This window comes from Myodes glareolus, chromosome 12, assembly GCF_982192425.1.
Source record: "Myodes glareolus chromosome 12, mMyoGla1.1, whole genome shotgun sequence".
Classification (NCBI taxonomy): domain Eukaryota; kingdom Metazoa; phylum Chordata; class Mammalia; order Rodentia; family Cricetidae; genus Myodes; species Myodes glareolus.
The window spans coordinates 44,557,770-44,571,874 of record NC_142037.1 but is presented as its reverse complement, the minus strand read 5'-3'; the positions used below and the strand labels follow the sequence as shown (position 1 = coordinate 44,571,874).

At 48.3% G+C, this 14,105-nt stretch overlaps 1 protein-coding gene across 1 annotated transcript; it reads left to right on the top strand.

Moving 5' to 3' along the window:
• Positions 1-1,853: 1,853 nt before the first annotated feature.
• Positions 1,854-13,867, top strand: Rgcc (regulator of cell cycle). Its single transcript, XM_087912256.1, has 5 exons — positions 1,854-2,021; positions 2,608-2,793; positions 10,391-10,498; positions 12,239-12,301; positions 13,477-13,867. The coding sequence occupies exons 1-5, from the start codon at positions 1,973-1,975 to the stop codon at positions 13,482-13,484; spliced, it is 414 nt and encodes a 137-aa protein (XP_087768382.1). The 5' UTR covers positions 1,854-1,972; the 3' UTR covers positions 13,485-13,867.
• The last annotated feature ends 238 nt before the right edge of the window (positions 13,868-14,105 follow it).

Below are 14,105 nucleotides of genomic sequence, written 5' to 3'. Positions count from 1 at the left end.
GCTCCTTGCTTGACATTTAATTAACGTATTGTTTGTGTGTGTGTAGCATGTGCAGGTATGTACACAGGTGTATTTGTGTCAGGGTTGACATTTGTGTCAACCCTGAAGTGTGATTTCTTGGGCACTGCCCACCTTGGGTTTTTGTTTGTTTGCTTCATTTTTAGTTTTTTGAAACAGGGTTTCTCTGTGTAACTTTTGACTGTCTGAAAACTCTCTCTTGTAGACAAGGCTGTCCTCAAACTCACAGAGATCCACCTGCCTTTGCCTCCCGAGTATCTGGTTTGGTTTTTTAAGATAGAATTTTTTGCCGGGCAATGGTGGCTCACACTGTTAATCCCAGCACTTGGGAGGAAAAGGCAGTTGAATCTCTGTGAGTTCAAGGCTAGCCCGGTCTACAAGAGAGAGTTTCCAGACAGTCAAAAGTTACACAGAGAAACCCTGTCTTAAAGAAAAAAAAGGATAGGGCTTTTCATTAGCCTGGAGTTCTCACGTTGGGCTAAGTTGAGGAGCCCCAGGAATCTTCCAGCCTCTGCCTCTAAGGCTGGGATTACAAATGGCTGGCCATCTAGGCTTTGTTGTTGTTGTTGTTATTATTATATATTTTTTTTAATATTTATGTATTTTTTATTATGTATACAGTATCTGTCTGCATGTATGCCTGCAGGCCTGAAGAGGGCACAAAGCCTCACTACAGATGGTTGTGAGCCACCATGTGGTTGCTGGGAATTGAACTCAGGACCTTTGGAAGAGCAGGCAATGCTCTTAACCACTGAGCCATCTCTCCAGCCCCTTATTATTATATTTTTTGAGACAGGGTTTCTCTGTGTATCACTGACTGTCCTGGAACTCACTTTGTAGACCAGACAGGTCTTGAACTCACAGAGACCCACCTGCCTGTGCCTCCCGAATGCTGGGATTAAAGGCGTGCGCCACGACTGCCTTTTAAAATTTTAACGTGGGCTTTGGAGTTTGAACTCGGGTCTTTATGCTTGCATGGTAAGCACTTTACAGACAGCATTACCGCTGTGTAGGTCACACATTGCAGTCCTCATAATCTCCATTCTCTTGCCTCAGCCCTGCCTTCCAGCATCCTGAGGTCTGGAACTGTAGGCATAGGCCACACAGGCCTCTTGATTTTTAAATAGCTGTCTGTTGCAAAGAGCAATTGGTCACCCTGTTTGCCAACACACGGTCTGAGTCAGGAATTAAACTGGGCCATACTAAATGTGGATGGATGGCTAGTCATGGGGACTCAGTACAGAATGCATTCTTTCATGAGGTGCTTTCTTCCTGCAGTTCAGGACCCTAAATTCTAAGATCACCTCAACTGAAGACCGATTTCACTTAAGCCCATGGCCCCAGCTGTCCACTCTGTCCACACGCAATCTTGTAAATTCTTTGGGAAAATCGGGTAGGGGAAACTCTGCCCTCGTACTACCTACTGAGGCCCTCCGTTCCTTTACTTTTGTAACAAGCAAGGAGGCTCTGCATTTGCAGTTCCATTTCACAGATGAGGAATCGAAGGCTCAAGGAGGCTCTGACAGACGGCGGGAAGCAGGATAAACTCTTGAGGAACTCACCCATAGGTCGGCATAGACACATCCGTGGGTCGGGTTGTCAGGGTGGCGGGGGGAAAGCGGCGGGTAAATATTTGGGGCGGTAACCCGGGCTCCGGCGACACAAGTCGTCACTGCGGTTCTAGGCCGGCGGGCGCGTGGCGAGGGCGGTGACGGGGTAGAGGATGGGGGGGGGGGGACAGGGACGTCCCCTAGGTCGTCTAGGACAGACTCAGCGGCCCCGCCTCGCCCCGCCCCGGCCCGTGGCTATAAGACTGTGAAGCCGGCGGGTGGCGGCGCAAGCGAGGAGCGAGCGCAAGGCCGGGCCACCCGAGCGGACTGCAGTGCAAGGCGGTCGCCACCAGGGCCAGCACCTCGCGGCATCTCTGCCACGCGTGTAGGCGAGCGACCTCTCCATGAAGCCGCCCTCGATTCAGGGTAGCCCTGCGGCGGCTTCGGCCGCAGGTAAGTGCCGGGTTGAGGGTGCCCGCTCCATCTCTGCGCCCCGGGATCGAATTCAGGGACTCCGTCCACGATAAGCAACACCCCGAGTCCCGGGACTCTGAGAGCCCGAGCCTGCAGGTGGGGGTGAGAGATCAGGGGTTGCGATACTCTCTTTCCATTGACCACCCTTAATCCTCCATCACCCCGGCACCCCATCCCCGGGTCGCACGGCTGGGGCCAGTTCAGTTTGGTTTCCCACGCGGGACAAAGATCTGAGCCTGACACGTAACGGGTGCTTGCTGACTCAGACTTCCCGCCGCCACTCGCTCCAGGGAGTGAGCGTGGGCACAAGTAGGAAAGCGCGTGGGGTGGGCTAGGTGACGTCCAGGCTTTTCACCCACGGAGGCTGCTGCTCGTCTGGGTCTGGTGACAGGCGCTTTGGAGGGTGGTTGAGCGGTTACAAGGTAGCTGTGCTGCTGTCACCGGCAAATGCAGAGTGAAGTTAGCCGTCCTAGTCCGGTGCCCGCCTCTGCAGATCCTCCCGGGCAGGGGGAGAGTCACCCCTACCCACGTTGCCGTTCACTGAGCGCTCTGTGCCCGCCCCCAGCCCCGGCAATGGACTCAGCGGCCGCTGCAGACCTGACGGACGTGCTGTGCGAGTTCGACGCCGTGCTGGCCGACTTCGCATCGCCCTTCCATGCCCGCCACTTCCACTATGAGGAGCACCTGGAGCGCATGAAGAGGCGCAGCAGCGCCAGCGTCAGCGACAGCAGCGGCTTCAGCGACTCAGAGAGTAAGTGAGGCCCTGTTGAAGCCAGTGGCCCCAGGGCTCCGGCTTCCTAGGGCTCTAGCGTCAGCTGGGGTATCTGTAAACTGAGGCACGGTGTCCAGGAAACTCAGACCCGAGGCTGCGCACCGGCTCTGAGTTTTAAGCCCAGGTGTGCGTGAGTGGGGGCGTGATGGCAATCCGGGGGAGTGTGGGGGGACGGGACGGGACACGACTCTTGATGGACTCTGTGGGTCTACCTGTCATGGCAGGTGTCTGTCACGAGGCCTGAGTGTTTCTAAAGTCAGCAAGAGCTCCTGGGACCCGGGCCAGGTCTTCCAACAGTTTCTCGCTTTGCTCCCTGCTCTTCATTTTTTAAAAAAAACTTTACTGAGATCACTCCTAAGGAGACCTAGCTGAGAATGACCTTGAACTTCTGATCCTCCTTCCTTGGGCTTCAGGTGCTGGGATCACAGAGGCGTGCCAGCATGTTCAGCGTGGGCAGTCCTGGGGGTCCAGACCTAGGGCTACTTGCACACAAGGTCAATGCTAAACCAATAGCGCCTTCTCTTTTCTTTTCCGAAATGGGTGTTTGGGGACTTGGGGACACGGGCGAGCACAATAATGAAACATTTGTGAAACCAAAATGGTTTCATAAGCTGCTGGCTTTGGAATTTTTGAAATAGTTTCATTCCCGTTCTTCTGAGCTCCCGGGCTCTTTCACCACCCCAGGCAATTTTGAAACCACCCTCCCAGGGGCCGCAGAGTTCAAGTACTGGGTTTCTCGCAGCTCTCCCACCTCCACCTCCCGTGGTTGCCAGTAGGGAGAGGTTCATCCTGATATCCTTTTCCATAGTGCCTCTGTCCTAATAACTTTGGTAGAAAGAAAGTGTGTGTGTGTGAGGGGGCGGGGAGTTCAATAACTCAAGGGACCTACAAGATCCCGGATATCTGTGCAGGTGTCAAATAGCGAATTTGGAGACGTTTTATTGTTACGTAATTGTTTTTCAAGCCCTAGCTTACTCGCTGTTTTTCAATGTGAATTTTACATTCTGTTTGTTCAAGAGCACTTACTTACTTCCTAGCCAGGCTGCAGGCACATCGTTAGCTCTGCTGTCCCGGATCCTGGGAGTCAAAAGCCTGGTGTTGTTTTGAAATCTAGAGACTTCTTCCTTATGACCCGGGGAAGATCAGTGAGATCTGAGTTATCCTCCTGGAAAGGGATAATGGTTGACATCCTGGTCGGGGTTTGTGTCAGAAACCTGAACTCTAGTTTCTTTTGGATTTTCCCTAGCAGCCTGCACAGACCACGGTGTGATGGCAGAGGGGGCGGGTGAGCGGTTCCTTTCTGTTTACAACTTTTACTCTTTGATGCTAATGAACTGCCTGCTTATTCCCAGCATTCCAGGCCAAGTCTTGTCTTGGAAATCTGTCTCAATACCTGTGGCGTAACTTGAATATATCTCCATCCGTTGGGATGGTGTCCAAGTTATTCATTGTGTGGAAATTCTCTTCTCCACAGAAGAGATGGTTGGGTCTGTCACTACTGCCCTGTGGTCAAGGACAACTCCTTGCTATACCAGAGCCTCCTGCTGGATTGGGGGTCTGACCTTGTCCAGTTATGGCAGACAGCATCTACAAGTTCTGCCAAGAGGGAGCTCAGATCTAGGAGGTGTTTTTAGGAGTCTTAGAAGAGATTGCATTAAAGACAGTTTCTTAGCAGTTTGGGAGATAGTTGATAGAACTGGTTGTTTTCTGTGTTTTTCAGTTTCTGCTTTTGTTGTTAACCTTAAGCCTGTAGTGTGGTGGTTGGAGAAGTAGTGGGAAGGGCCTGAGAAAGAGTGGTGACCCTGATCTTTGCTGTCAGCATGGTTTGTTCCCCACGTGAGAGCTCAAAAACAGTCATGGTGGGATTTGTGTGTATCTAAATAATGCTTTCTTAAGGATACATAATGAGTATGTCTTAATTGTCTCCAGGAACAGGGGGCGGACATTTGTTACACTCCTTTGTCTGTTTGGAGGAAGAGAATGCCCGGGAGAGGTGCAGACCCCTGGAACTTAACTCTCCAGAGAGGGCAGCCAGGTTTATAATGGTGGCAGCGGCAGCTGGCTTACTTTTACCAGGCCCTCACTAGGGTTGCAGACTCATGACTTGTTGGCTCTTGTTATCGGTTACCTCTTGCTAGTCTTTGAATGTTAGCACATATAATCTTTACCTCAGTCCTACAAGTTAGGCACTTTTATCTTCATTAATTTCTTTGATAAAATAATGGAATACAGGTTGACCATCTACGGCCTTGCTCTGTCATCACAGCTGGTTGGTTAGAATGTGAACCAGAGTGTGGGAGTATCCTGGCGCTCCACTGTGCTCAGATCCTGTGTCTTTTCATACACGGCATTGCAGGTCCTTTTCAAGGTTCTCGGGATCAAAGATCAGTGGACATAAGTGATGCATATTCCTGATTTTTGAAAAATACCTTCTATTTCTCACTAAAAAAAAAATCAGGTTGTGCAGGTGGATCTCTGTGAGTTCAAGGCCAGCCTGATCTACAGAGCAAGCTCCAGAACAGGCTCCAAAGCTACACAGAGAAACCCTGTCTCGAAAAACAAATAAAAATTAGATTGCAGGACTGGAGAGATGGTACAGGGGTTAGAAATAGGTACTGCTTTTTTAAGAGGACTGGAGTTGGATTCCCATCACCCATGCTGAACAGCTCACAACTGCCAGGAACTCCGGTTCCAGGGGGATCTGAGATCTCTGGCCTCGAAGGCCACCTGTGCTCACATGCACAGACACACCCATTCACATCAGCAATAAATGAAAATGGATTTTCAAAGGGGCTGTGTCTTTCCTGTAGCACTTTATTAGGAATAATTCTAAGTTTCTCAGTGAAAGGGCAAAGCAGTTGGGAGCTAGGAAAGTGGTTTTTAGCCTTGGCCCTTTGAGGTGCTGTAGAAATTGAACATCTTTAGTTAAAGTTTTTTTGTTTTGTTTTTAGAATAATATATATTTTATTTACTTAGATTCTTTCAAAACAGGGTCTTACTGTACCCCTGCCTGGCCTGGAATTCACTTTGTAGACCAGGCTGGCTTCAGACCCCCATGATGATCAAGCTGAGAGCCAGGGATCTTTTCCACTGTGCCTGGCTTCACTGGAGTCGACTGTCAGAAGTTAGGTTTGGAGGAGAGAGACCCTCATTCCTTCCATTCCCTGGGGGACAGTGACATTGGCCTGGTACTCTCCTTTTCCTGGTAATTACTGTAGTTTGCTTGCTGCAGATGTGTGGGAAGGATCTATATTTGCAGCCCCTCTGGGCAGGGCTCACTGTCTGCGGTTTACTTTTCTCTGGAGTAGCACATGGCTGTTCTAACCCTAAATTACCTTTCTCCCAACCCCCCAAATTAAGATAAAAAAGAAACATACATGTGTGTATGCATATATGTGCATATATATGTTATATATATTATATATATATATCTTTTAAACAAAACTTCTGTTTGTGTTATAAGTTCCTTATGTTTGATAGGTATACCTAAACTTATGGAGTTGTGCATGTTATTTCTTTTGATGGTCCCTTAGGACACTCATTCTCAGATCTGAGACTTTAATGCATTAAAATGGACCAGGACTTTAAAGAACATTTGTAATGGGGATTGGATTAGTGAGGTGGGGCTTCAAAGCAGTCTGAAATAGATATTTTAAGGTCTGCTTTACCACTTATGAAGGTCCCTCAAGCCATCATAACAATTAATAGCAATACCAGATAGCAGGGCGGGGTAGCCATACACACACGTGCTATCAGCCAGAGACACACTGCTGGCATTTTATCAGACTGACTAAATATTATTTTCCCAAGAACTAGAGTTCTAAGGGGGTGACCAGAACAGGGGCTTAGGCCTTGCTTACCTACTCATCTGCCACAACCTCTAGCGTGAGATTCCGTTCAGACAGGCTCTTGATAAAAGCCTGTGTGGGTAAATAACGGGTAGAGAAGTTTAGCGTTTGGGTCTCTGTGTTGTGGGTTTGTTCTTGGTCACTTTTGAAGAGAAAGTTTTAAAAAAAAAACCTGTTACAATCTGAAAATGGCAGGAAGCCAGCGCTTGGTATCTTGGTTGTTTTCTCCTCAGTGATAACGCCCACCTTTCTGAACACGCTCTTCTCCATTTTTCTTGAAGGTCAGACCATTCGGAAGCCACAGGCAGCACACACAGAAGGCCTAGGTTGCTGTTGCCTTTCACGTGGCCTCTGCTCCCCCACCCTTTCCACAGAGGCAGAGCTTCAGGGACCAGGGACTTGGGTTTGCTCTTTCCCTTGTTCTCCGCCCCCTATTAACTGCTGTGTGTAAACTATTGCCGCGGGGGCGTCCAGAAGGGTCTGCGTGGTCAAAGGTCCTGGGAGTTCATTTCTTCTTCAGAGTTGAAGGTCAAACACACTAGAGCCTGGAGTTGGCCTGGTGTGTGAGAAAGACACGGGGAGAGGGTCGAATCATGGAGTGGCAATGAGCTGACAGGATAGGAGATTGTGTGTGTGGGAGGGGCGCAGGGAGAAGGGAGGTGAATACAGGCTATGCTGACTTCCTCTATATGCACATATTTGTGTAGATGCTGTATGTTATCCCTGCCACCTCCCTCATTATGAGAGCAGTATGACTTCATTAGCAACGAGGCAACTGCAAGTCAAACAGCCTGGCCTATAACTGCATTTATTTGTCAGGATAAAGTCATATTCTATTTTCTGATCTTGAGGAAAGTGCTTGGGTTAAGGACTTTCTCATACGAACTAGATTTTGAAGGATCAAAGGCAAGCCAGGATGGTCCCCTGAGACTATGACTTCTTCCCCACAGCCTCTCTCTCCACAATATCGGGATCAGAATCTCCGTTATTCCTCTTTGGTTGTTTTTTTCTCTGCTACCTTCTTTTGCAATGCCTTTTCCACGTTGATTCTGTTGCCTCTGTAAACAGCCAATAGTAGTTGGCCAGTTGTTCGGAAGGTGAACCAAGCTGGTTTCTCCCCATCCCTAATCTTGAAGCATGATTATATGTGAATATAAAATTTCTTGAGGGTAGGAGTCGAGCAGAGATGAAATTCAAAGCTAGGGGGAAGGACCGTGGTGTATGCAGGGTGGGGTGAAAAGAGGTGTGGTATTGAGAGTGGCCCTCAAGTGCCAGCTGTTCTGAGAGATAGAGAGCAGGGAGGGGTGGCCTTTAAGTTCTGGAGTAGAGAGTCTCAGAGCGGGAACTCTGTCTGATCCAAAGATGGGATGATGTTCTTGGGTCTCTTTCAGAGACAAGGATTCTGTGACAGGGGCTTTGGCCTGAGTCCCAAAGATGACTCTGCCTTCTCCTCATGTTTCTCTATCTGTATCTGTGTGATCCCCCGGTTATTGGCAGCGATAAAGTGATGCTCATCCAGGGATCTAAACAGATGTGCTGCACCTTCCCGTGTGCCGGGGACTGCTATCGCGACCGCTGTTCTACAGGCGTACACAGCCGAAAAAAACAAACGGAAGGGCTTCCAACTCACGTTCTAGAGAGTTCTAATGTCCTAAGATATTAATTAATAGGAGGGCCACAAAGTGTCCAGTTGTCAAGTATGCTTGGGAAGTAGGACTGGGGACAGACTGTGTCTTCATCACAAGACATCAGGACAGTCATAGGGGAATGATCAACAGTGTTCTTGGTATTGCCGGAACCTAGTTGGTCACACATGTCAAGGGCCTGCATTCCAGAGGTGGGAGCTGGTGATGATATTTTCGGATAGTGTGTATGGGTCTAAGGTTCAGTGTTAAGGACCTGGGTATGGGTCCATCATCGAAGGCCTGAAAAACGACTGTGGTCCTTTAAGGTGACCTGGGCTAGAACTCTGGAAGGAAGAAAAGATCATAGTGGTTGTTCATGAGGTTCTGCTGGACTGTTTGGAGAAGTGGGTGAAGTGGGTGAAGTGGGTATACAGGCCAAGAGGGCCCTGGGTCCTTCTGGTCAGAAGGCAAAGGACATGGTCAGACAAGACCACCTGAGGGGGTGTGGCAGCCTTTTAGTGATAGGCTCAGTTCTCATGTGACTATAGGAAACTTCTTTCAGAGACCAGTTTTTCTTTTATTCTGAGCACATAAAAAAATAATTTAGACAAGTTTATTTTGAGTTAGCAGAACTAAAGCAAGACATGTTGACTCTCCCCGAACTAGAGAGAAATGGCTTGAAGGACAGGAGCCTCCAGGGGGAGAAGGGACCTGGCCAGGCCCTCGTTATTCAGCTGCTCACCTGAAGAGCCTTCCCAGAGCTCCTGCTGCTGCGGAGTGGCTTGACTTTCCGTTTCTAACCAGAGGAGCGCCTTCCTCCCTTGCCACCACCTCTGGGGCCACATCCTGCTTCCGTTAACCTCCTGTGTCTCTGAGGCTCCATACCACCTCAGAGCTGCGCTGACTTCCTCTGCTTTGTCAGGATTTAGGATCTCAGCACTGGAGGGACTGGAAAGATTGTCTATCTTTCCATCTTACTGAGCACCAGAATATGACCCTATAAGCACCCTTAAGCAGGGAGTAGCTAACCCGCTCCTGGCCCTGGTGCAGTCTGGCCTGGCTGGGACTTGGCCTGCTGCTGCTTTGACATTTGGAGCATAAGAACAGAAGGAACTGTGAAGTCCCTTGATTGTGACAGATGAACAGCCAGGAACAAAAACAATCTTTGTTCTTGACTTCACTGTGTCAGGGACAAGAGTGGGTAACTGTGGGACCCAGACTCATGAGCAGGGAGGGAAATTATTAGACGTGGGGCCCAATGTTGTGCTTATGTTTGGAAGGTGTTTAGAAGGAAGAGAATGCCTTTCATGAGAAATAATATTGCATATGGAGTGTTTACGTTTATTTTTTTATGTGTATGGGTGTTTTGCCTGCATGTATGTCTGTGTACCACTTGTGGGCCTAGTGCCCAAGGAGGCCAGAAAGGGGCATTAGATCCCTAGAATTGTAGTTACAGAGTGTTGTAAGCTGCTAAGTGGGTGCTGGGAATCAAACCTATGTCCTCTGGCAAAAGCAGCTAGTTCTTAACGGAGAAGCCATCTCTTTAGTGCCTGCCCACCCCATCTGTTCCCCTCTTTTTTTCCTCTCTTTGGAAGACAGAGTCTCATGTATTTTACTCAGTATGTAGCTGAGGATGACCTTGAATTTCTGATCCTCTTGTTTCTACCTCCAGAGAGCTGGGATCACTAGTGTGCCTCGGGTCGGTGTACCACTGATACAGTGCCAGGGTCTTGGTGAGGTTCGATTTCTCTACCAGTTAAAGAATTAAAAGGCAGGAAAAAAATTTTGAGTGCAGCAGGAGTAGCAGAGAAATCTCAAATGTTGCACACAGGAGCACACAGAACTAGCAGCTGAAACCATGCTGATTTCTGGGAGTGAGGACACACATAAAGCAGACACACAGAGAAAAAGACTCTCTGTCGGAGGCTGAAAAGGCACTGGGTTGGATTTTTGTTGTTTGTTTGTTTTAAGGCTGCAGAGATTTCCTGCTCTACTTCAGGGCTGGTCAGTTTGAAGAAAGACTGGATGGTTGATTGATCCACAGCAGTCCTGTTCTTGATCTAGGCTTGAATTACCTAATGAATATGGCTTCCTTCCTTAAAGGTGCAGACTCGCTGTACAGGGACAGCTTCAGCTTCAGCGATGAGAAACTGAATTCTCCCACGGACTCCACCCCAGCTCTGCTGACTTCCACTGTCGCCCCTCGGAAAGGTGAGCTCACCACTGCTTCTATCCCTGCCCCGCCCCATTTTGTGTGCCAGACTTTCCTAGCGTACAAAGTGAGGAGATAAGACAATAAATAGTTTTTGGGTGACAGAGTGCGTTGTTTCGTGGGATTTGGGCCACGTGTGGATTCTGTCTTGTGTCAGAGGGGGTGCTTCTCATTTTCCTCCTGGACTAGTTTGGTTTCATAAGGACTCAGCAGTTTGGCTTTGTAGCGATGAGAAGACCTTCCTTCCTTCTTTCCTTCCTTCCTTCCTTCCTTCCTTCCTTCCTTCCTTCCTTCCTTCCTTCTTTCTTTCTTTCTTTCTTTCTTTCTTTCTTTCTTTCTTTCTTAAATTTCATTAACTGTTAACACTAGTGCTTTTGGGTGACCAGTTTAGCAGCTGTCTTTATGAGACAAGAATGATCTAACATGGGGCCGTTGAGATGGCTCAGTGGGTAAGCCTGCTTGCTGCCAAGCCCAACAAGCTGAGTCTGATCTCTGGAACTGTTTGGTGGATGTCCTCTGATCTCCACATGGGCACATGGGGACACACATACATAAACACACACCAAATGAATGAATGAATGAATCTTTTTAATAGGATAAAATGGACATGTCTCAAAGCAGCAGCTCCACCCTGTCTGTGCTTCGATAGGAATAGACTAGAGAGGGTTGGTTTAAAGAGATTTGAATTAGCCCTTAGTTTTTGGTCTCACCAGCTAGAGAGCTGAATGTTCTGTTTTATTGGAGAGGGAGAGGCACCCTTTTGAGAACCAAAGACACCTCCCCCTCCAAGGAAAACTGAACTTGCTGAAAAGAGTTGCAAAATGCAATAAAAATGGAACCAACTTGAAAAGAAATTTGCCGACCCCCTCACTTGTCTCCGCCTGGAGTTCAAACAGAACTTCCCCCTTTCTAGAAAGAGGGATATTTTTAAGTTCTCTTCTCAACAGCAAAGTTAGCAGCCTCAGGGGATTGGACGGTGGTCCAGCCTCCAATCTGTAATGGATCTGGGGACTCCAGGGATCGAGCAGCCTAGAGAATGGCTTACATAGTGCCCAGCTCTGCTACCTAATCCTCCAGAGGTGGGAATTACAGCAGGGGTTGGGGGGGGGGGGAGTCACCGCGGCGAGTGTACTTGAAAGTTAAGAACAATGAACCGCTTGTACCCTGCAAAGGAAAATATTCAGCAATGCATTTCAAGGAAGGCAGGCACAAGTGACAAACCATACAGAAGAAAGTAAGCTGCATTAGGAAAGCAGCTACCTCTGGCTGCAGAGACAGCAATGTCTGTCTGCACGAAAGCTCTGCGCTACTATGGGACGGGCCGTCACGTTCCCTGTTCCATTTGACATGAACTAGTAGGAATATTAGTCTCATGTCACATCGGAGGGCCACTGTATTGCCCTCCAGCAGCAGCATGAGCAAAAAATTTGCCTTCCTCCCCCTCCCCGTCTCCCAGAGTTTTAAGACACCAAAGAGATCCATCTCCCAGGTTAGGAAGGTGGGTAGGATGGTGGCTTAGGGTGGTAGTGGACTACAGAACAAACCCTGAGGCTGTCCTCCGGGTCAGCTGCTGAGACACAAGTAAACATGGAGGAGACACTAAGGGCTGATGCAGGGCACATTCTGTGACGTCTCTGAAGATGACAGGTTTCCATAATCCGGAAACTGTAATCTTCCATCAACTGTGTTTGAGAGGGAAACTGAACTCTTTTATTTTTATTTTTATTTTTATTTTGCAGCCAAATTAGGTGACACAAAAGAGCTCGAAGACTTCATTGCCGATCTTGACAGGACATTAGCAAGTGAGTACATGCGTGCTGTTTAAAACATCGCAGGAACACTGAGCCACACCTTTGGTAACGCGCTGTGATGTTTCCCAGCCTGCCCGGGGGTGGGAAGTTACATCATACGCTGCTCTCAGTGGAGAAACAGGACCGCAGTGGCTCAGAAAGCGGTGTGGAGGAAAAACTTGCCAGAGAGTAGCCAGAGTTGCTTTCCCAACTGTGCAAACAGTTCAGCCACAGACAATGGCATGTTGTTTAGAAAATGGAGAGTTTTGCTGTGGGGGACTGCTTGCCGGTTCTGAGAGAAGGAGCGAGCCGGTGGGTCACACACACACATTCCTCCAGGGAGCCGGAGGGGTCTGTCCACTTCATAACACCCCAGGTTTGATGCAGGGGCCTGCTGAGACTTTTGTGAGGATTGAGTGCCAAAGAGAAGTGGTCTGGGATACCCGTGCCAACTCGCCAGCCACTCAGATTCAGTATGCAGATACGTGCTTCTAATTTGGGATTACACTGTTGGTTACCCATTTCGTGTGACCCCAGATGAAGACATGGGGTCAAAATTGCAACATGTGTGGGGTGGGGTGGGAGGTGTTAGAGGAAAGAACTGTCACACTCTATCTGGGTGCTCGTCTTCAAAAGGACAAGATCGCAGCGGTCGGGAGGCTTGGTCCCAGAAACCCAGGGAGGTTGCTGGCCTCAGCATCTCTCCTCATGAGGGACTCTGAGATTTTTTTGTTCTTACTTCTGAATTATTTAGTGAAAGTGATCTTTTTTTTTTTTCTGTAAGAAGTAGTCTATGTTTTTACTCTGCCAGATAGGTAAATTTTAAAAATTTAGATTCAAAAATTAATTTAAAGTCTACTTTAACTAGCCAGGGTTTTAACACCCCCACTCTGTATTTGCTTGATGCCCCCTTTCTCTTCCGTGTTGCACCACCCGACATCAGAAGACCTAGGCCTGTTTTGACAGAGATTATTCTAATTGCAGCACAATTTGTATTAGGCCCATGCTGCAAGTCTGTCTACTTTATGCAGCTGGCCTCCTAGCCGTTCCAGTTAGTCAGACATACATTGCACGGGAAACCTGCCATTAACACTGCTTTTGATGCCCGTCTGAGACCATGTGATGTGGTTAAGCAGGGGAATTGTGAGCGTCTGGTAGGGTTAACTAACCCTATGTCTTCTTTTCAGGTATGTGAAGCAAGGAGGCCAGGGTTCTTGGGCCACAAGAGTGAGACTCCCGAAGGCTCCAAGCACCTGGCAAAATCAGCTACCAAGAATCGGCTGCAGGAGGGGGCGGAGCTAAGGCTCACATGGCTGTTCGTGGCTTACACTAACTTTTGCCATCGGGCCCAACTCTGGGCAACTCAGACAGTGAAACTGACTTTGTTTACCTGCCTGCAGCATGTTTCAACAGATGACCTGTCTAATGTGTTTTTACTCCTTAAACATAACTCTTCTATAATTTAAAATGCGTTTATGGAAATATTTGTAATTACTTATATATAGTTGGAGACAATAATAAGCTTTTCCCATTATAATATATTTTTGTATACAAATAAAGTTTAAGCTGGAATCTGTACTCTGAGAAATGTCTTATTACTGCCGATAGATTCTCGTTCAGTAGTTTTCTAGCAGGAATGGCAGGCCCCTGGATTCCTTGTGAGAATTACCAAGTGTTGTGGCTATACTCACTTGAGGGTGGCCAGCTTCCTGAAGCGTCCCATGCCTCAAATCTTTACAGTCTCAAAACGTTTTCTTTGTGGGGCTGGAGAGATGCCTCAATGGTTAACAGCAATAGCTGCCCTTCTAGAGGAGTT